General features: G+C 44.5%; 2 protein-coding genes across 2 annotated transcripts in view; both read right to left on the minus strand.

Moving 5' to 3' along the window:
- Positions 1-547: 547 nt before the first annotated feature.
- Positions 548-7993, minus strand: prpf31 (PRP31 pre-mRNA processing factor 31 homolog (yeast)). Its single transcript, XM_054741379.2, has 14 exons — positions 7854-7993; positions 6634-6849; positions 6497-6557; positions 6308-6391; positions 6113-6210; positions 5637-5743; positions 4359-4528; positions 4126-4283; positions 3958-4047; positions 3693-3820; positions 3491-3563; positions 1035-1163; positions 849-947; positions 548-773 (listed from the first exon to the last, which is right to left on the minus strand). Exons 2-14 carry the CDS (start codon positions 6847-6849, stop codon positions 660-662), a joined length of 1527 nt encoding a protein of 508 aa, XP_054597354.1. The 5' UTR covers positions 7854-7993; the 3' UTR covers positions 548-659.
- Positions 7994-9366: 1373 nt separating this feature from the next.
- Positions 9367-22002, minus strand: part of lmtk3 (lemur tyrosine kinase 3) — a 45990-nt gene continuing 33354 nt past the window's right edge. The window contains exons 10-16 of the mRNA XM_015950603.3: positions 20533-20682; positions 14646-20442; positions 14208-14362; positions 12333-12466; positions 11311-11645; positions 11143-11227; positions 9367-9615 (exon numbers count right to left, since the gene is read on the minus strand). Coding sequence (XP_015806089.3) covers positions 9500-9615; positions 11143-11227; positions 11311-11645; positions 12333-12466; positions 14208-14362; positions 14646-20442; positions 20533-20682 — 6772 coding nt within the window. The 3' untranslated portion in view covers positions 9367-9499. The remainder of the gene's footprint in view (positions 9616-11142; positions 11228-11310; positions 11646-12332; positions 12467-14207; positions 14363-14645; positions 20443-20532; positions 20683-22002) is intronic.

A 22002-nucleotide genomic window follows, 5' to 3' on the forward strand; every position in this document is an offset into this window, starting at 1 on the left:
TAAATACAGAAATACTAAAATTCAGGTGGTAAATTCAACATGTGGGATGGGGTCGTGTTTCCAGACTTTCCTCGGTGGTCCGAACGGGCGGAGTGTTAAACAAAAATCCAACTTTTCCATTTTTAAGTGTAATAGAGGAAAAAAGAACTGCAGATCTGGATGATGTTAAACTCATGTTTCGGATCAATTTTTGATTTTATTTTAAGGAGGAGGTGTTGAAGGGGGGAAAAAGAAGATGCAAAGTTCTGAGATCTGCCTTTAATACATTATATTTTTGGGGCTTTTAAGGTTTTCAGAGAGGAAGGTCAGCTAAGAAGTCGCAAAAATGTGAATTTCAACCGTTTTCTCATCACAGTTCTGCATGGGAGATGTTATAAAATGGGATTATGAAACAGTTGTAAAATTTCAATAAATACTTTTAAGAAATTACACATGGGTGTGTGGTGGTGTAAGGTCTCGCTGCTCCCAGGGGGATTCGCTCTGCTTACAAGGTGGTTAAACCTAACAGGTCAAAGTTCAGGCGTAAGGTTCTAAAGGTGGCACACGCTTTGGGGTTTCTGTGGTTTATTCACATGAAGAAAATGGTAAAAAAATAAAATAAAAGCGAAGCACAATAGGGGCTAATTTAATGTACATGATGATGTCATCACTGAACACGTTCACATCTTAGCATCCTTTTTGACTTTGAGGAACTCCGCCATGTTGGAGAAATATTTCTGGTTGGCTTCAGCCACCTTCTTCTCTGCAGCCTGCGGGTTCACAATCTCCAGGCCCTGCAGATGAATGAATGAATGAATGAATGAAAAGCAGAAAGTAGAGAACTCTTCCACTGATCATCCGGTTCATACCTGGAGCGGAGTGAAAGCGACGCTGGAGCTGGTTCCCGAGGAACGGTCTCTCACTGTGGATTTTCCGCCATAGGTCATGCTCTGCTTCTGTAACGTCCTCTGTTGTGGTTGACAACAGAGAACAAGGTTCAGATCATGGACTATCAATAATCTGGAGGTGGAGATTAAAATAACGACCGAGTTTACCTGCAGCGACTTGGAGATCCTAGCCTTGGTGGCCTCGTTGACTTGAGCCTGCCGGACTCTGCCGCTGCCGCTCTTGCCCAGCTGACCCAGACTGAAGCCCAGATCCTCCTGATAGGCGTCATCTTCAATCTGCAACATCAACGAGCTCAAATCCTTACGGTCAAATAAGCTTTAAAGTCCTAAAGGGGTCGGAGGTGAGGGGGGGCAGAATGACTCGGGGCTGTTGTCCATGATGTTCAACCTCCCAGAAGAGACCGCACAAGTTGCTGTTTGAGGGAACTAAAATTCTCTGTAAATAGCCAGCTAACTAAAGTTAGCATAAACTGGTTTTAATACATATGTTGTGCTCTCTAGAGACGAATGCTTTGCGAGTCGTTTTCAGCTCTTGGCGCTACCGTTTCAGGAAGAAGTTAGCCCGAGGAGTGAGGGATGGAAAATGACGAGATTCAAAGTCTTCCTCGTTAACGATGATGTCTTACTCCCACAAATAAGTCTGATCGTGTTCTGCCATGTTGTGAGGTCACTAATGCTAACGGGGAAATGCTCAGATTAGAAAATTCCTGACAGATCAACGTCACACCGTTGCTCAACATTCATGGAGTCATCTTAACTCGCAACGGGGAGGGCTGTTGTTGGTTTAGCGTCAAGGAAACAGCAGAGAACGTCTCAGCTAGGGGACGCTAACTGTTAGCATTAACAACTTCACCACACAGCAGAACTCCTCCAGGCTTGTGTTATTTGTGGAGATAAAACATCAACGTTGAAGTTTCAGTAGAAACGTCATGTTGCTGTTAGCCAATCAAAAGGCGAGATGTTTGAACATCATTAATATTAATGAGCAAGATAGAATTCCCGCTATTTTCTGCCTCCTTTCCTCCCAACAAACTTCTACCTCACGAAACGGGAGCGCCAGAACTTTTTATTACCACAAGCATTAATTCACACTTGAGACCACAGCAGAGTTAAAGAAACAATGAGAGAACGACTCATTTAAGAGATACAAGTATAAAAACATTTAGGATGCTTAAAGAACCCCAGATCAAAGTCACTTTTGAAAGAATAAAGTTGAGTAGTTAAAGAGCAAGTCACCCCCTACCAGAGTATTACTCAACTCCCACTTCCTGTTTGAAAAATGCAACAAATGCTGTTTCCTAGCAGAGCGAGAGGGCGGAGCCGCTAGGAAACACACACACACAGGCTCACAACGACACTATGGTACCAGCTAACGTTCTAGGGTACCTCTTAGCCAATAGCGATGGCAGATTTAAATTCAAATGCAGTGCAGAGTTTTTACCTGACAACGGCACAACACTGACAGTTTTAGGCTGGGGACAAACCGGCCGCCGAAGCGCTCACGAAATTCGGCCGCAGCTCACTGCTCCTCAGTTCAGACCAGCCGCTTGTTTCTCCGCTCTGGTCGAGGCGCGCCTCGTAGTTTTTCTTTTAACCACTTAGTGTCCTCCATTTCCTCTCCGCCTTTTCCTCTACACCCCCCTCCCCCTTGCTGTTTGTGTGTGTGTGAACCTATGGTGTGAACCAGTTGTTAATAGCTGGCCTACGACTTTCTGCCTCTCTGTCCTGTTTGCTCCGGTTGAAAGACCCCCAAAACCACACCCCTTCACGTGGTCTCACACACACACGCACACACGCACACACACACACACACACACACACACACACCTAAGATTTTTCAATGTTTGTCTTATCATGTACTGTGATATAATGTATGAAATATGTCTTATTTTATTTTTGCTAAGCCTGCCCCCGTCCCACTGAGCTCCATGCAATATGAACTGAGGGCCGCTTAGGGGTGTGTGTGTGTGTGTGTGTGTGTGTGTGTGTGTGGTTTTTATGCAGTGTCTGTTTACGAACACATTTGACTATCGTGGAATTGTATTTTGAAATGCTTTATTTTGTTAAATTTACCGGCCTGCCTCTAATGTCTAGGTTTGACTTCCTGCCAGAATTGACGCGGTCCACTTGCGGCTCGCGAAAAAAATAGAGCAGACGCCGAAACGATCGCTGCAGGGCGCGCTTCGGCGGCCCATGTGGTCTATAGAATAGGATAACAAGGGCGCCGAATGAAGGCGGTCCCCTTTTCGCGGCGCTTCGGCGGCCGGTGTGTCCCTGGCGTTAGGCAGAAAATTTAAATTTTAACTCAAATGCACTAAAGTGCAAAACTATTGACGACACGGGTCTGCAGCACGATTAGACACGCATTTATATATCAGGAAAAATAAGTTGATTTGGGGGTGACTTGCTTTTTAAAGGCAAAGGTTTTATTTTACCATCATCTGTTCAGGTTTGGAGAAAAACCTCACACCCACAGTCAAAATGATTTAAAAGACTTAAATTTACCTCCAAGGAATAATTAGCCTTTAAATTTTGATCCTAATCCTGCATGAAAATGACGTCACATCCAATATTATACATTCTAGCTGAGAAAATATCCAAACCTCTGCAAAGGTCATTCTGTTGGCATGTTTCCTGATTTCTGTCAGCCCCAGGCGCTCTTTCATCTTTCGATACCTACAGTGAAAGACAAGAGGAGTGTCTGGGAACGCTGCACACACACTTATGGTCTTAAACCTGTCCGCGTGAGTTATGCAAGCTTTTAAAAACAGCACGAATGTCTGAGCGGGTTCACTGAATCCATACCTTCTTCCTCCTCTCTTCTTCCTCTGCCCATCCAGCGGTGCCGGCAGCGGTTTGACCTGCTTCACAGGTGGAGGCTCCTGCCACTTATCAAACTTTCTCTCTATCTCTTCTTTTAGATCATAGCCAACCTGAAGAAGGGACATGTTTATTCTCAATTTGTTGCATAACCAAAGACAGATTTCACTTTTGTTGGCAAAACAGATGAGATACTTGAGTCAGTTTAATGATAAATAATTTTATATTCAAGCGTGTGAGAAACAGGCACCTTTCCATCTGAACTCTCGTGAAAGCTGTCCACTCGAGATGCCAGGGTGCATTTTGCAGCCACTAGCCGAGCAGCCTTCCTTCTCAGGTCCTGAAGGGGAAAAATGATCTCCGTGAGCCAAAAGGTTTCACTTCTGAGACGTTTTAAACTAAAATAGCATTTACTGACAGGCGGCAGCGACTGCACGACATCACAGTGGTAGATAAAACCGGTGTGAGGGAGCAGGGACGTGCTGCTGAAGCCGGACAGGGTTCTCCTCTGAGCTCCCAGCAGCATCAGGTTACAAGCTGGCATCTTTGAAAGGTTGGTGAGACCACCAGCGATACCTGCAGCAAGAATACCAAAAAGGAAATAAAGATCTGAAACACCTACAACAGGTGCAAGCGTGAACCGCCTCTCACCCATAATCTTCGCAGCGGTCGATGCTCCGACAATGATGGACAGGTTCGGGGCTATAAAAGACATTCTTGACTCGACGTACTCGTAAATCCTGTGCTTAGACTGATTCAGCTCCAGTGCCATGTCACAAGCCTCCTCCAGCTGCTTCAGCTCGTCCTCGCTCAGCAAACACCTGAAAAAAAAAAAAAAAGTTTTTTTAAAGGGACTTTACGGAGTTTTGAAATTTTATGCTCGCGGTTGCCCCCTCAGGCCAAAAGCGTAATGGCAGCTTCAATAGTAGGCTCGTGCACGAGGCGTGCATGCTGTACGTGCACACTCCTAAATGAAAATAACAGCTGAGACAGTCCCTTGTGTGCGTGTGTGTGTGTGTGTGTGTGTGTGTGTGTGTGTGTGTGTGTGTGGCCCGGAGGACAGAGGACAGGAGAACACGCAGCTAATTAATTAAATAATTTGGTTCTGTACCTTTCTCTTCAGCACAGCCGACAAAGGTTTATGATGGGTCAGTCCTCCTGCATGCTCAGATCATTCCCTTCCCTTGCTTGAAAATTTGTTCCAAAATGAAAGTTGAACCCACATCTTTTTATCTGTGAATTCAATGCCGTTCGGCGAGTCTCAAATAAAAATTTGGGCGTCTTACTGTAAAAAATATACCATTAATGTAAAAAAGAAACTCTAAATAAACTATGTTCACACCCAGAATTGAACCCAGGTCTTCTGCATGGGAGTCAGACATCTTACAAGGTGAGTTACACTCTAGTAACATTCATAGTATCTGTAACTTTTATATCCTTGATGACAGCTGAAACAACATCAAACCAAAGAACGGTTCAGAGTGAAAATGGCTATTTTGTTGTTAATTTGCAGGAAATATCTAGAAGAAAGTTCTACAGAAAGTAGCTAAGGGTCCTCAGAAATGTAGCTAGCTTTGTCACTAGGCGTTAGGAACAGCGACAAAGTGGCACTGCCTCTCTCTCTGCTGCTAAAGCTACGGATAGCAAATGCTACGGGCGATGCCTGAGCGTGAACGCGCATGAAGCAGCCTGCTCGACCCGAGCATCTCTCTTTTTCTGTGATTTTACAGAAAAACAGGCAATCACAGTAAAAATGCCAGGGCTCATTCTACAGGACCAGGGCATTGCAGGAGAATGTATGAAGAAGACATTTATTATTTCTATACATGTTTTGGCTGTCAAACTTCCATAATGCCCCTTTAACATCTGAATTATTCAAAAACTTCATGCTGTTCACTCGCCAAACAGGATTCTGACAGGAAAACTCACCCCTGTGTGGTCGATGCGGTGACACTGACAACCATAATAGTTGCATTGGTCAGGATTTGCTGCAGGGTCTCATTGTTTTTACATTTATCCAGATTGTTTCCCAGTTCCTACAAAAAACACACAAATATTACTGAATGTTTTGCTAAATCTGCACACACACACACACACACACACACACACACACACACACACACACACACACACACACACACACACACACACACACACACACACACACACACACACACACACACACACACACACACACACACACACACACAAACACAAACAAAAAAAAACTAATCCGGTTTTACGTTTAAAAAGTTTGGAGATAAAATTAAAAATGTAAATAAACAGCAGAGAATTGTGTGATTTCACAAATCCTTCAGAAAATATTTATTACATTTAACCAATGACACAAATATTCAAAAAGGTGACATTTTAATGTGAAATTCAGAATCAAGACGTCAGCTCACCTTGACTGTGCGAATGTAATCTAAAGCATCTGGCACCAAAGACTCGAGCTCAGGAAACCTCTTGGAGTATTTGTCTCTTGTAAACTTGTGAATGATGTCTAAAAGTACAAAAGGAATAGAAAAATTAGATGTGTGGAATTACTCCTCACGCTTTTCTGTCACGGTTCCTCGCAGCGGAACAGCCAGCTGACTCACTGAGCTCGTTGTCGATCTCCACAGTAAGGTTGTTGGCCGCTACGATCAGCCTGTATTCTGGATCAGCCTCAACAGGACCAGAGACTAAAAACAAACACAGCAATCACTTCAGATTTGTCAGCACCGAGCTGATTTAAATGCTGTGAGGGACGCCTGAGCATTGATGAAACTCAAAGGAATCAAACTGACCGTCTGAATTTTTGCGTTGCTTTCCCACATATTCTGAAATTTTGTCCATGATGTCTGAAAACTAAAAACACACACAGTTAAGTGGGATTCTAATGTTTTATTGTACATCTCACTACACAGAAAACTCAGATGATAACCTGCTTGCTGTTGCGAAGCTTGGCGATGGACGCAACGCTTTCAGCTTTACTGTAGTCCACCTCCATCTCCTCTGGAATGTCTTCCAGCCCTGCCTGTGTCCTTCCCTGGATCCCCTCTCCATCACTGTCTCCCTCCTCCTCATCTGGATACAATCCTTCTTCTCCTTCATCTGCAGCCTCCTCCAGGTCAGCCAGGAGCTCGTCTGCTAGAGACATCTGCAAAAGAGCAGCGAATAAAAATAACAATATGAAGATGATAAATACATGAAAACAAACCAAAGTGTGTGTCTGTGTACACCCCCTTCTCATCTTAGACAGTATATTCATAACAGCACTTTTCTTCTACATTTTCACACACACACACACACACACACACACACACACACACACACACACACACACACACACACACACACACACACACACACACACACACACACACACACACACACAGAGAAAAAGAAAGAATGGTAATAAAAGCCTCATCTTAATGATGAACATCTATTTTTATTGTAGCTCTGATCTTCAGATTTTTGAACATGTTTTTCCACTAACTCCATACTTCTGTTTCTTTAATTTAAAACTTCATTAATCTTTGGAAAAATTTAATAGAAGGCGTATTTATGCCAGTAGTTACCTCTACTAAATAATCTAATTTTAATATGTAATTTGATATTTCGTTGGATTAAATCACATTATTTTAGTGAAACCAAGTAAACACTGGCACATACATGTACACAGATAGAGATAACCTGCTTTTCTAAAACACCAAATACTGTCTCATTCACTATTTCAAAAGGCTGAAAACACAAATGTACAGCAAATCACTATGTTTTACATTATTACTCATTTTAACTGATTTCTAAACATTTATACACGACCAAAATTATCTCGTGCAACCGGTAAACCTGAAACTGCTATTAAACTAAAATTATAGTTTGCTAAAGATACATTTTAAACCTCATACACAGTATTTCATTGAAATACTATTGGTAGTATACAACTTTTTGTCTCGTTTTCAGTGGCTGCATGGCATTTCATTACTTCAAGCTCTTCAAATAACATGTAAAATTGCAACACATAACATAAATATAATAATTAACACATTTTAAGATGTTTTTCTCAGCCGCGTTAACACACCAGCTGCGCTGTTAGCTAGCTAGCGGCATCAAACGTCTCCTAAACGTTTCCTGAAGCTTTATTAAAATGTTAGAACTCACCTCTGAGATTCAAATTGAGATTATTTACTCGGGGAAAAAAAACTTCAGAAGACAACTAATCTGTTTAAACACGCTGTTGCTATTTTATTTGTCCGTTTAAAGCTAATGTTGTGCTCTGCTCTTGTCGCAGATTAAATACGTAATGAGCTTCCTAAGGCCTTCTGGGAAATGAAGTCACTGGCCCATAAACTGAGAAATAGATGAAAACTAATTGCTTTATTTGCGAATACTTCGTTTTAAGATGACAAACAGTGAGATTTATATCCATGAAAACATTTTAGGTAAAATATCAACTTTTTTCTGTTTTTATTTCTTATTTCTTCTTATTTATACATCGTCCCCTTTGAAAATCATTTTAAAACAACACAAGTTTAACATTGAAACAGACTAAACAGACTTGCCGGACCTCTGCAGCATGACCAACTGTTATTAGTTAAAAAAAGAAGAATAAATTAATCAACAAATACACAAACAAATTGACTTATTTACTCATGAAAAGCTCTGATTTGTGGTGCTAAGCTACAATAATCATTATCAAACAAACAAGTAAAAAAGTGGTAAAGCTCCTGAAAATGTTGACCAAGACCGAGAGAGAGAGAGAGAGAGAGAGAGAGAGAGAGAGAGAGAGAGAGAGAGAGAGAGAGAGAGAGAGAGAGAGAGAGAGAGAGAGAGAGAGAGAGATTTCCACACAGTAAAGATCGTCATAATATATTAACAAGTAAAATTATTCGAAATACATTTTCTTCCAGCAATTAAAATGTTTGGGAAAATATTGTATTTGTTATGAAGATCTTAAGAGAATGTACAACTTGGATGCACTTTATCCCAAACTAAATAAATTTCATAAATGTTAACTACTCTAAAGCAAATAAATGAACTTATAAATAAATAAATAAATAGGTAAATTAATTAACTAATTTGCACAACTTGGTTTACAGCAAATAATTCTATCAGTATGATAAATATAAAAATAAAACAAATTTTAAAAATGCTTTTCTAAGATACAAATCCAAAGTAAAATACCTTTTTTTGCAGTCCAAGATTGCTTCTTAAAGCAAAAGCTCTAAAACAATATTGTGTCCACCTATGTTGTGATACTTGCACAAATGCTGAGGAGTATTTTCAGATACAGGAGTCAGGAAATGTCTGCTTGAAACTGCTGCCTACAAGCACGACGGACTGACTGCAAAGAAAAACGTCGTTGAGGATAAACTGGGGAAGAGTCCAAGCGTATACACAGACGGATGAACGACTAAAGAAAGTGCATCTCCCTCCCACACACCCTAAGAAAACGATTCAACAGAATGAAGGAGAAAAGAGAAGGTACGCTGGTACACAGCAAGACTCCCACTGCATAGCTGACAAAGTTGTTTCAGATTTTACAAAGCTCCAAAGTTGCTCTTTTTCCAACATAAGCTCATATTTCCAAAGACTCTGTAAACAGTGGCAGGCAGGAGCTCAGATAACTTTTCATACAAGATCCTGTCACTGGCGAAGTCCGGGAATGTGTCCAGAGTCAGCGTCTCAACGTTCTGGTCGCCTGTTCAGTAAAAAAATATCTTCTGGGTGAATGGCTGGTTGTTGGGTAAATTCACTGCCCTCTGGAGAGGGCTCGTCTCTGAGAGTTCCTGTGATGATGTTCTACATCACACCGAGTGGGGGTCATCGGCGGGGCTGACAGTGAAGCGGGAGGAAGTCACGGGCGGCCTCGGCTTGATCGGTAAGTCCTCTTTCCTTTTGGAGTCTTTGCCCTTTTTCGGCCCTGAGGGACAGAGAAAGCATTTAAGCCGTGGCACAACAGAAATGTCCACACTCGAGCTGCGGACGGACTCATCTCCTCCGCCCCTTTCGTTGTTGATGCGACTGAGATGAAAAGAAAAAGTTGCCCCACATTCCATGAATAACAGACGCTGAACAGCTGCACAAAACCAAATGCAAGACGGAATATGAACCCAACATGAGTTTTCGAATAAAAAACACTTTATTTAGTGGGAAGTTGTGTTTGACTCACTCTTCAAACGATAAAATAATAGTAACAATAATGAACTCATATTAGCTCAAAGTCTTTAAACTGAAGATGCTCTGTTGATGCATGATGGTGTCGTGAAGAGGATGTTCAGGGTTGTCCATCCTTGAAGAATCCTTCTTGGCACAATCATCTCCAGCGGTTCCACAGTAGAACAGACCCAGTCCTTTCTCATCAGGCTCTGTCGAGTCTTTTTACGTACCTGGCTCCGACGCTGCTACCCCAACAGGTGACGGCCAAAGAGATTACACTCGCCACAACAGACTTATGATACGCAGCAGCTTGCTGCAAATCCTGTTTTCTCCTGATGATATCTCTTTGATTGTAATCAAGGGCGCCCACAAGAGGTGTCCAGATGAGGGCCATGGCCACCCCTGGAAAATTGTTAGCTACTCCACTGTCTCCCCCCAAAGAGTGCCACCCCCCTTAATAATAAACATTCACATTCACACAAACCTTACATTCTTCTTTATTTTAATGAAGACACAAATGTAAAAGTCGATAAATAAATGTATTGTAATAACTTTTAAATAAATTTAATTAATGGAGGTGGCTCGGGCATCTGGTGAGGATGCCTCTTGGACGCCTCCCTGGTAAGGTATTCCGGGCACGTCCAACCATGAGGAGGCCTAATGGAAGACCCAGGACATGCTGGAGAGACTCACGGCTGGTCAAGGAACGCCTTAGGATTACCCCGGAGTAGCTGGTCCACATGGCTGGGGAGAGGGAAGTCTGGGCCCCCCTGCTTTGGCTACTGCCCCCGCGACCCGACCCCTGATAAGCGGCCGAAAATGGATGGATGCATGGATAATGACATTATAGATCCCCTTGTGGGAATTGTTTTCTGCATTGATCGTCTCACCTTCAGATCAGAGGGCACCCCTCTTCCTGCTAAGCCACGGCCACCCTGAGGCTAACCATCTCCAAAAAAGAAACTCCAACCATTTTTGAGTATATTTTTGTTAAAACAGCGACAGGCAAATTAAGCTGTTTTGAAATTTTGAAACAATAAGATTTGTCTTTTCTCTGCAATGTTTGTTTGAGCTAAAAGTGTGTGATGCCTTTTACTTTTTAATGAAAAAGAATGAAGGAGCAATGCTACAGGCTAAACTCTCACAGTCGCCACAAGGACCAGTTGGATTTGACCCAAATTTTCCACTGGCCCCCCGTGAACATTTTCTGGGCGCACCACTGCTTTAACGACAAAAACACAGTTTAAATTCTTTCATTTGCATCATAACGACGAGTTGTGAATAAACTCACCATGAAAGTCCAACTTGCTGCTTTTAACAGACACTGCTACTGGACTTGTGGGAGCCGATGCGCTCAGCTCATTGGTCGGTGTTTCCTGTGACAAAGACTGAGACTGTTAGACACCCTTCCAATCTGAACCCCCGTCTGTGCATCAGTTACGGAGTCGATGGGAAGTACCTGATCAAACAGATAGATCGTGACATCATCAAAAAAGGACACATTCCTGCCTCTGTCCCGCTCCCTTTCCAGCGGTTCTTTGGGGGATTTCAGCAGACTCCTCAGCCCAATGCGTTTGTCCACATCTGTCTCCGTGACGACGATCACCCTGTGGGAGCTCTCATCCTCTTGCTCATCTTCTTCTTCCTCGTCCGGGTCACTTCCCGATGACAGAACTCTTCGCCTTCCGATACGATTTCCGATGGGGCCATCCCCAAATCCTCCTTTTCCGGTCGGAGTGAGGGGAAGATTCAGAGCAAGAGGAGGGAGCGTGAGAGACAGACGAGCGAGTTTCGCTAGGAAAAGATAATAATAAAACGAGTGACAGATTACAAATATGATTCCAACAGATACGGGTGTTAAAATGTTTAAACTACTAGGAATAAAACATACTAGCAATGAAAAAACAAATTCTAAATGTGCAGCTTTGCTTCTGTTTGACGCCACTAGGGGGCAGTGTTACACAGACTGCATGTTTATGACTGCTGAAACAGAAATGTAGAAGAAATCTTAAAGGCAAACAATTTTTTTTGTTAAAATAAATATATTTTATTAATTTGTAAACAGATCTGAACCCTTTAATGCAGGCACCAAATAGAACGAATGCTTTTTTTCTTTATTTTAATATACTTTAGGCAATAAGTGTTGCAAGGAAATAATAACATTGAAATATTACCAATAAAGTGGCATTACTCTAATCAATGAGTTGTCTACAAAAGGCAAACATATCAAATAAATTGTTATAATGTAGTGTTACTGATAAATTACTGTTTGTAATTAACTATACTTCATATAAAGACATGGCTACATTACCCACAATGCATCAGTGGAATCTTTCATTTTTTTTGTCAAAGTCAAATAGCGAAGCAACATTTGCAGAGTAAAAAGTTCCACAAATCTATTTAATGCCTTTAAATCATGGTTTGCTCTGATTGGGATAAAAGTAAATTTAGGGAAAGAAAACGACTAACTTGTTGGGTTACCTTTCATTGCTTGGTTTGCAGCAGGTTGAGACGGGGTGATCTCAGGTTGTTCAATCACAGTGAGCAGCTCAGATTTAGTTTGATCAGACTGTGTGAGGGGCTGATTGCTGGAGGCAGCCTCCTGTTCCTCTTGGCTAAAATAAAATAAAAATAAAATATTAAAGCATTAAATCACCAAAAATAAAAAATGTGTTTCTTAAAGGGGACATGTTTATGAAGTTCTTTGCACAAAAAAATTCTTCTCACATAAAGTTATTTCATTTTATTCTTGACATTTTTAGTACCTTCCATAATGAGCTCTTTCCGGGCTCTGTCACTTTAAGAAAACCAGGCGGAGTTGGCCACGCCCTCTCCATTTTCTTTCTTGGATTACAATAATCTAAAAGTATTTGCTATTCAGGAAGAGCTCAACGTAGATGGTTCAATTCTAATTTCCCTGTTGTGACATCACAACTGGAGACTTTTTGAAACGGCTTGATTAGGGACATAAATCCTAAAACCAAACACTGGCAATAGACAGATGGTCATGTTTTATGTTAGGATTGTTTATGGAGGCAGTAGTGAGCCACGTGGCAGCAATAAATTAGGTAAAAGGTGAGTTTTCTACAATATGTGCCCTTTAAAATACGCCTTTAAACACTTCTACTCGTATTTATTTGGTAGCATCATTTAACTGTTTCTGCAATTAAATGACGTGTGGCTGTGTTTCCTTATTGCAGACAAAAATAAGCAGCATGTTTATGTTTATGTATTTAGCAGACGCTTTTGTCCAAAGCGACTTACAAGTGATAATCGGCATGTTGCCCTTGAAGCTAACATAATCATTTCATCCATTTTAATATGTCAGAGAGACAGTTTGATATTCGTGCAAAGACAGTGTGGTCGTCCGGTGGAAATGACAGATAGAGCTGGGTGTCATCTGCATAGCAGTGTTTACCAACAAGTATTAGATAAATGTAGGAAATGCCTTATTTAACCAATGAAAACATATTATTTTTAAGCATCTATCACCATTCGACTACAGAACTAGCCTTTACTGCCTTACTGCTTCGTTAAAATCTTTATCAAACTAATTTTATAAAGTATGTGGGTTGCCGCTGTTTCCACATAAAGTCAAATTTAAAAAGCAGAAACATTTAGACAGCAGAAAGGGAGAAGGACACAGTTTGGTATGAGTGGCTAATTGGCAGGTTTGTTCCAGCTGTTCACATCTGGTGATTCAGACTGATGTGTAAAAGTATCTGTGGTGCTCACAGTGGAGGACGACGGCAGAAAATAACAAGAAACAGCCAATTTGCCACATGATCTCAGTGTGAATGTTTCAGAAGAAAATCTGCCAGAATCACTAAGAAAAACTGATTCGACACATTGTTAAAAATAATATATAAAAGACATCTAAATGTTGAAATTAAACAAATATTTATCTAAAATGCAAACTCAGACTGCTGTGAAACAGGAGAAGTCTACCACATTTATAGATGATGGGTGAAGAGATCCCCTAAATGACATCTCTGGGTCCCTTTGGTGATAAAATTGTGTTTGTTCCATCCCGGATCATCAGTGGCGTGTCCAGATCTTTAAAATGGGGTGGCCCAGGTGAGGCACAACTTTTTTTTTTTTTTTTTTTTTTTTACCCCCAAGCCTTTTGTGGACAATGAAAAGCCCATTTAAAGGTAAATTAGTGTGCTGGCATCTGGGGTGGCCAATCAGATTCCAAGGGTGGCATGTGCTACCCCATGCCACTTCCTGGACATGCCCCTGCAGATCATTTATCAATGCGCAGGAAGAACCCAGACAGAAACATTGATAAACGATTCGTGTCTAAACATGCAAGAGACCTTAGATAGGGGATCTCTTCAGGAACATCCTTCATACCTTCCATCCTCTGTTTGGTGTTTCAGCTCACTGCTGCTTTCTGTCTCTTGTTCCCCCCACGGCCGAAGGGTGACCGTCTCCTTTACGTCTGCCCCCCAAAGCACATTTGTTTTCACATTTTCACTCAGGGAGAACTGCAGCCTCTCCTCACACACCTGAAAGCAAAACCAGGTGAAGAAAGTTGAGAAACAGTGTTCAGAAGGCGTTCTGATGGAGAACCATACGCAGAGGCGGATTTAGCAATTTGGGGGCCCAAGGCGAACACAGACATGGGGCACTGAGGACCAGGGTTGAGAACCACTGTTCTAAACAAAGTGCACGGTGATCTGATGGGTAAACTGCCCCATCAAAGCATCATACAGATTAAAAAAATGTATGGTGATCTGACAGTGTATGGTGATTGAACAGAACAAATCCTAAAAAAAAAAAGACACTCGCCTGCATCATGAGGCCGTTTTTGACCGTCTTCTTAGAACGAGATCCCTGATTTTTGACGTCAGATGTTTTGGATTCTTGATCATCTTTCCTCTCTTCTGGCAGTGGCGAACTGTCTACAGAATCCAGGATGGTGGTTTGATTAGATTCCTCCAACTTATTGGAGTCTTCGGCCTTTAAATCCATCCTGCTTCCCTCAGGAGACGAGTCGTCACTTATCCCATCACCGGCGTCGGTATCACCTACGCTGCCGCTCTTTTGTTTTGGTGTCTTCTTCAAAGACTCCAGGAACTCGAAGTTCCCCATGAAAAGCTCCCCCAGAGACTCCTCTTCATCCCCGGAGATGCAACAGAGCTGTTCCAGTTTCTCAAAATCCTCTAACGGCTCCTCATCCAGGTCCTTCCACTCTGAGATCAATAACTCTGGGATGTTGTTCAGCGGACCTTGGGGTGTGGAAGGAGCTGTTGGGCTAAAGTTCTCGTGATGTTCTTGACTTTCTGTGTTTGACGTAAAGTTGTTGTCATCAGCCAGTGTTATGTGCACAGAGGGGAGGTTCAGATTGACTAAGATCCCTTTATTCTGAGTTGTAGCGGGCGGTAAATCTTGCAGAAGCGGCTCTGAGACTTCTGTGTTGTTAGTTGAGGGAATATACGACTCTGTCTCAGAACTGGCAATAAAGTCCTCTAGATTGATGTGAGTAATAAAGTCCTCTGCCTGTACAATGGAGGGTGGTGGACTAGGAAAAGAGTCGTCCAGACTTTCCAGTTTATCATCTTGTACATCAAGGTCTATGCTCGGTGGAGGACTTGGAAAATCTACAGAGCTGAAATTATCGGCCTGTGGACACGACTGCTCCACATCCTTCAGCGGTTCAAAGGTGCTGGGACGAGACGGCGTGTCTTCAAAGTCCTCCTCAACCCCGTGAAGTTCTTCTTCGACGTATCGCCTAGCGTACCGCAATCTCGTTTCAGCTTCTGAGTTATGATCATCGTTTTGCTGATCTGTAAACATCTCCCGAGGAGCTTCGGTGATGCTGATGGATATGTTGGAGCTTTGACTATGTAAAGTCTGGCTGAAGTGGTTCTCGGAGTCTCTGTCAGCGTTCACAGCTGTCTGCTCCACTCTGTGGACGCTGCCGAGTTGATTCTGAGGCCACCTGTTAAAATTTTGATTCTCCTCCATGTCACCCTTAATGCACAAGGAAATCTGCCCCTCTCCTTGCACAAAGGGCTCCTCTTCTGGAATTTCTACGTTCTCTACTTCAAAATCTGAGGTCTTTCCCTGAGCATCCCCCTTAAAACCGTCCATCTCCTCCAGATTCTCCAGATTTTCTTCTTGCTGGACTTCAGCAGCAGTCTGTTGTTCGACTGATGATTTAGAGTCCATCGTTTCCCTCACAATAAGATCATTGTCCGTTCTTTGTTTTCTCTTGGTCTGGGTTTCTTGGTGGCCCCCTGACGCTGCAGGGTGAGGCTCATTTCCTGCAAGTTCATCATTTCCTTCAGTCTCCCAGAACTCCTGACCCACCAGCAGCCTCCCTCCTGCCTCCCACTCCTTGTTACCAGAACAAAACTCGGATCTCAGGTCGACCTCTTGGCTCCTCTTCTCAGGAGAAGCCCACTGGTCGTTCTGATCGGGCCACAAGTGGAAATCCGCTGACTGCGCCGCACGGTGACAGTCAAGTTCCCCTCTTACAACTTCAGATCCCGGTCTTTCCTCATCTTCTTCCAGAGCGTTCCACCAGTCTTCAGACATCACATCCAGCTGCTCACAAGAATTCACATTTTTAGCCGAGTCGTTTTTCCTAATGGGATATTTGTCCTCCGTGGTTTTTGCCAGCGCGCCACAGGTTTGACGTGTCCCCATCTCCAGTAGATCACTCGTATCTGGTGCATGGCTGGAGCAGAGAAGGTTCCTCAGACCCAGCTCATTGTGATCTTCATACGGCTGGTCTTCTTCGCTACACGTGTCCTCAACGCCACAGAGCTTTGACGATCTGGATTCTGTGTTGCCACTTTGCGAATCCACCGCTCCACTCCCAGGTTTCAGGGTCATCAGTCCAGTTTGGTCCTTTTCTCTGACACCCGCCCCACCGTTTGACTGGTCGCCTGGTCCAGAAATGATCAAACCACCTGTCTCTGTGGGGCTTTCATAGCGCAGATTTAAGTCACCCTCCACAGAGTGTTTGTATTCTGTTACTTTGGAAATGACGCCATCCGTGTAATGACTGTCCATCTCAACCCCGTCGCTGTGTGGCAGCCCTTTCGGTGGTTCCTCGTCTAATCTGGAAAACAACTCATCAACGAGGTCAATACAGCCCTTGACTTCAGGATCATCACACAGAAGCGTTGAGCTTTTGCTCTCGTTGTGAAATATGCCTGAATCGTCCCTTTGTGTGGACTTCAGCCCTTTGTTGACAGCATCGTCTAAATGAGAGATGTCATTTTCACAAGTATTTTGAGACACTATGTGCACATTTTCACAAATCTCTGCAGTCTTTTGATCTCCTGTTCCTGTTTCGTAACCAGAAGTGTGTACACTGTTTCGTAATGAGCTCTTTTCTCCCGTCTCCCCCTCCTCTTCGGTTTTCTCCTCTATCCCTGACAGTATTCCACGCTCAACGCCTCGCCCGCTGCTCGGCCTCGCGGGGAGTCCGTCACCGCCCCTCCGGATCATCCCGTCACCCTCCCAGTCGCTGTCTGAGAAGTAGGCAGAATCTCTATGTGGTGTGTCGCTTCCCAGAGCCCGCCACCCACTGCCTCCCCCTCCACCCGATCCTGTCCACGAGTCACTGGGTGTTAGGCCGTCCGCTGAGCTGGAGGTCAGAGGTGACAAGACCGAGTCAGTGGGGGTGGGGAGCGAGACATCAGAGGATGGATTCCACTCTGGAGTGCCAGGACTGGCTCCGGGATCGGGTTCAGTTTGGATATGACTGCCGTTTTCATGATTATTCACCTTTTCTCCATTTGCAAAGTTTTTATTATTAGAGGATTTTGTACTTTTAGAGGCCTCAAAGTCCGTTTTATGTTTGTTCTGGAGTTGGATCACAGTGTTGGAGTCTGTTCTCTCAGCAGAAGGAGACAGATCTGTTAGATCTCCTCTGGCAGGTAAAGCAGGTCCGTCTGAACACTCCTCCTCCTGATCTTCTTTCTGACACCGGAGTGTTTGATTGTGTAACAGACCATTTTTGGGCACGACTTCTGAAAACACAAACTCCTCGGACTGGCAGTGATCGGCATGGTTTCCTTGGCTGTTCAGAATCAGAGGCTGTTTATTTGATCCTATGTGGAGTTTGGGGATCTCAGGTCTGATGGAAACTTTGATCTCACTCTTTTTAGCACGTTTGGTCACTTGTGCATAGATAGCCTCAGTCTGATTGTCATCTCTGCCTCTGTTTGACGCCCGTATGGAGCTCTCTGACTGAAATCTGATGGTCTGAGTGGAGTTTGGGTCAAAGCAAATGGACTCGTATTCAGGAGACAGAGGAGTGGGAGAGCAGGGCGGATCTGACTCCGTCTTGCTCGGGGCAGCGTTTTGTCTCGAGATGATTTCGGTTAAGAATGTCTCCGCAGACTGGATCTCTTTCAGGAATTCCTCTCTGGTCATTTCAGTTCTCTGTGGATTCTGGATTTCAGATTCTTGCTTTTCAACCGTGATCTCAGTCACCAGGGATCGAGATCTCCTCATTACTTTGGTGTTGGTTTCCTCCGACTCTCTTCCGGGGCTGCAGACATAAGGCCGCAACCTGGATCCTGCAGGATAGAGATATTTAACTGGATCATTTTCTGACCCTTCATTCACATCAGTGTCCACAATTTCTGTGTCAATCTCTGTGAGAAAAAGATCCCCCTGGAAAGACTCGTCTGCTGTTGAAGTGTTCTCCACAAAACTTGTCCTGTTGACATGGTTCTCTTGTCCCCACACATGTCCTGGCGGGCCAAGCTCCGTGATCAGCGACTGGGTGCGGCGTATCCCTTTGTTGGGGGGTACAAAGTTCCCCCATCCCTCTCCATCTTTTTTCTCTTCCTCCTCCTCCTCTTCCTCCGACTTGGGCTCACTCAGCTCTGTCGCGCTCGAGATCTCGGTCAAAAACAGATGCATTGGGGATTTGTTGGCCGCCGCGACACACTCTGCCTGAAGTTCTGCATCTTCCCTCCAAATGTTGGGCAGAATGGTGTCGAGGCGCGACTGGGTTCGCTTCATTCCCCTGGAGAAGAGCTCTGCTGTGGTTGGGTCCGCATCTTCAGATAGGCTGGAGTGCGTGACGGTCATCCCGTTTCCGGGCCTCTCGGGAGACGTAAAGGGGGAGTCGTCCTCGTCTGAATATGTGGGACTTGAAGAAGACTGTCTGTCGATCTGGATGTTTGCTGTCTGAGGTCGAGGCGGGTTTCTGTAAATAGGACGCAAAGGGTTTTCTCTACGAATCGGAGAGTCAAAGTCTTTCACGCGGGAGTGAGAGGCCTCCATGGAGGGGTGTAACAGCTGGTTGTCACCCTCGATATCAGACACGTCACAGGATAGTGGGTCTCTGTTGGATCTCTGCATCTGTGGCTTGGCATATCTCAGGTCTGTGCTGTAACCTGGAGCACATCTCTGAGGCTTGGAGTGGGGAGGAAGAGGGGGAGGACAGGTTTGAGGGTATATCGGATGGCTCGATGGGGGGATGGAGGGGGAGAGGGACGGGGAGGGGGGCAGAGTCAGTCGAGAGCGATGGAGGCTGAGGTGATCAAAGGTAGAAGGCGGGCAGGAGCTCGTGTGCAGGGGGTCTGTCTCGATTTTGCCACTGATGGTGTAGTGAGGCAGACCTCTATATCCGAGCGGGGGGGCAGGGAGGGGGCGGGAGTGGAGGTGGTTGGACAAGGACATGGTGCGAGGCTTGGGAGGGAGGAGCGGTGCCTGAAATGTCGTGGAAGAGTTTTTGTGTCCCTCGTTTGTCTTTTTATTCTCCACGTCGTCATCGTCGTCCAAGTCGACCACGGAGAAGTCCGTCACCCTGCTGGACGCGTCTCTGAACTCAGCCACTCCCGTGTTCGGCACCTGGAGCTGCACCTCGCTCGATCGGATCGTGTGGAGCGTCTTTTTGCTCTTCTCAGAAGAACAATACGGGACTCGCTCTTTTCCCAGCATTCCGCTGCGAATCTCCACAAGCTCCACGTCTCCCGGACAAACAGAATTAGACCGCAGGGACGACTGGGACATGCCTTTAAGAGTTGGAGACTTGTCCTGGGGTGTGTGCTCCTCCAATCTGATGTAGTACTCGCTGGCGAGCGAGGGGCTACGGGCGCTGATCACCGGCACCACCGTGGGGGTGTCTAAAGACTGTCTGTGGTTATTGTTCACAGTGGGGATTTGCTGAGGAGGAGGAAGGGGCTTGTAGCCTCGTCTGGCATGAGCTTTTTCCCACAAATACTCAAAGTTCAAGCCTTTGCTAGTCTCTGTAACAGTCAGGATGTCATCCAGTTCAGTAGAGGATGGGGTAATGCAGTTCCCTACAGGGTCCAGGAGGGGGTAGGAGCTGTCTCTGCTATTCCTGATGTACTCTCTGTCCCGATGCCGCTCGTTTGCTGCAGCCCGAAAGGCCGGAGGACGCAGCAGATTCCAGCGTCTTTCAAATGACTCCTCACTCTCTCCTCTCCTTCCTCTGCTCTCCTGATACTCCTCATCATCTTCATCCTCTTCTCCAACACTCCTTCTTGCCAACCCTTGCTCAGCAGTGAGGAGGGAGGACAGGAGGAGGAATATTTCAGCTACAGAGGGCCGCTGTGACACGGGGAGCCAACAGGACTGCATGATTTCATACCTGGAAGAAGAAAAACAAAGAATTAAAATGCAGGTGAATCAGATTTATATTTATTTATGTTCAGGTTAAATCTGATGTGTGCAAACGAACCAGTAATCTGCATGGGAGAGTTTCAGTCGGGGCTGAGCCAACGTGATCTGTCGCTCCCTGATGACAAAGGTGAGCACCTCTTCATCACTCAGGTGTCTGTGGGGCTGAGCTCCAAACTCAAACAGCTCCCAAATCACCACCCCCAAAGACCTGAAAAAACAAAGGTGAAGTTATGGAGGGTAGAATCAATAAAGAGTTTCAAGCTGTGAACTGTATTATTAGAAAAGCTGTTATAGGGAAGACATTTGTGACCCCCACCAAAATAAAAGTTTCCAAGTGAGATATAAAACAGGATGCAATGATGCACAAATTGTTTAAAGACTGCCGTCTACAACCAATCTGCACGAGTAACTGCAAGTCTCGCACAGTGACTCTGCCGGGCCATTTACGGGTAAATACCCCAGTTCAGGCTGCTCCCTGAAACGGCCCGGAAAACGGTCCTATCGGGGCGACGTGGTGAAATCAGACAAGCATGCAGGAGAGGTCCGGTAAATCACCCAGATGTTCTGATAGTGACAACGGGCCTAATGAAACCAAAAGATCCAGTGGAGCAGTCATTACATTATCTGTCAAATACTCAGTAATGGGTTTGGATGTAAACATACAAAGAAGGCAAAGGAGAGGGAGCCAAGTAGGTAAATCACCTTCATATAAATGGAGTCTAAATGTGGCAAGGTGGAGCAGCGAGGGCCCGGGCGGGATTTGAAATCCAGACTCCCAGGTGAGAGTCACGAGTCCTAACCAGTCAGCCAAAGGGACATCCCCATGGCCAAGTAGCCAGGACGCATGATCAATCGGGACACAGTGGCAGGAAGCTCACGCTGTCACATAAATATCCTCCACATTAAAGGGACTTCACGGAGTTTTGAATTTTTATGCTCGTGATTGCCCCCTCAGGCCAAAAGCGTAATGGCAGCTTCAATAGTACGCTCGTGCACGAGGCGCGCACACTCTACGTGCACACTCCTTAACGAAAATATCAGCTGAGACAGTCAGCTCCGTGTGTGTGTGTGTGTGTGTGTGTGTGTGTGGCCCGGAGGACAGAGGACAGGAGAACGCGCAGCTAATTAATTAAATAATTTGGTTCTGTACCTTTCTCTTCAGCACAGCCGACAAAGGTTTATGATGGGTCAGTCCTCCTGCATGCTCAGATCATTCCCTTCCCTTGCTTGAAAAATTGTTCCAAAATGAAAGTTGAAACCACATCTTTTTTATCTGTGAATTCAATGCTGTTTGGCGAGTCTCAAATAACAACTTGGGCATCTTATTGTAAAAAATATACCATTAATGTAAAAAAGAAACTCTAAATAAACTATGTTCACATCCAGAATCAAACCCAGGTCTTCTGCACAAAACTCCGACGTCTTACCAGCAAGCTAACGCGCCAGTAGTAGCTGCGTTTACATGTGCCAAATTTCCTCAATCCGATTGAAATCTTGGTTGATCGGAATTTCCGAATCTCTGTTCACA

The sequence above is a fragment of the Nothobranchius furzeri genome, chromosome 5, assembly GCF_043380555.1.
Source record: "Nothobranchius furzeri strain GRZ-AD chromosome 5, NfurGRZ-RIMD1, whole genome shotgun sequence".
NCBI classification, from domain to species: domain Eukaryota; kingdom Metazoa; phylum Chordata; class Actinopteri; order Cyprinodontiformes; family Nothobranchiidae; genus Nothobranchius; species Nothobranchius furzeri.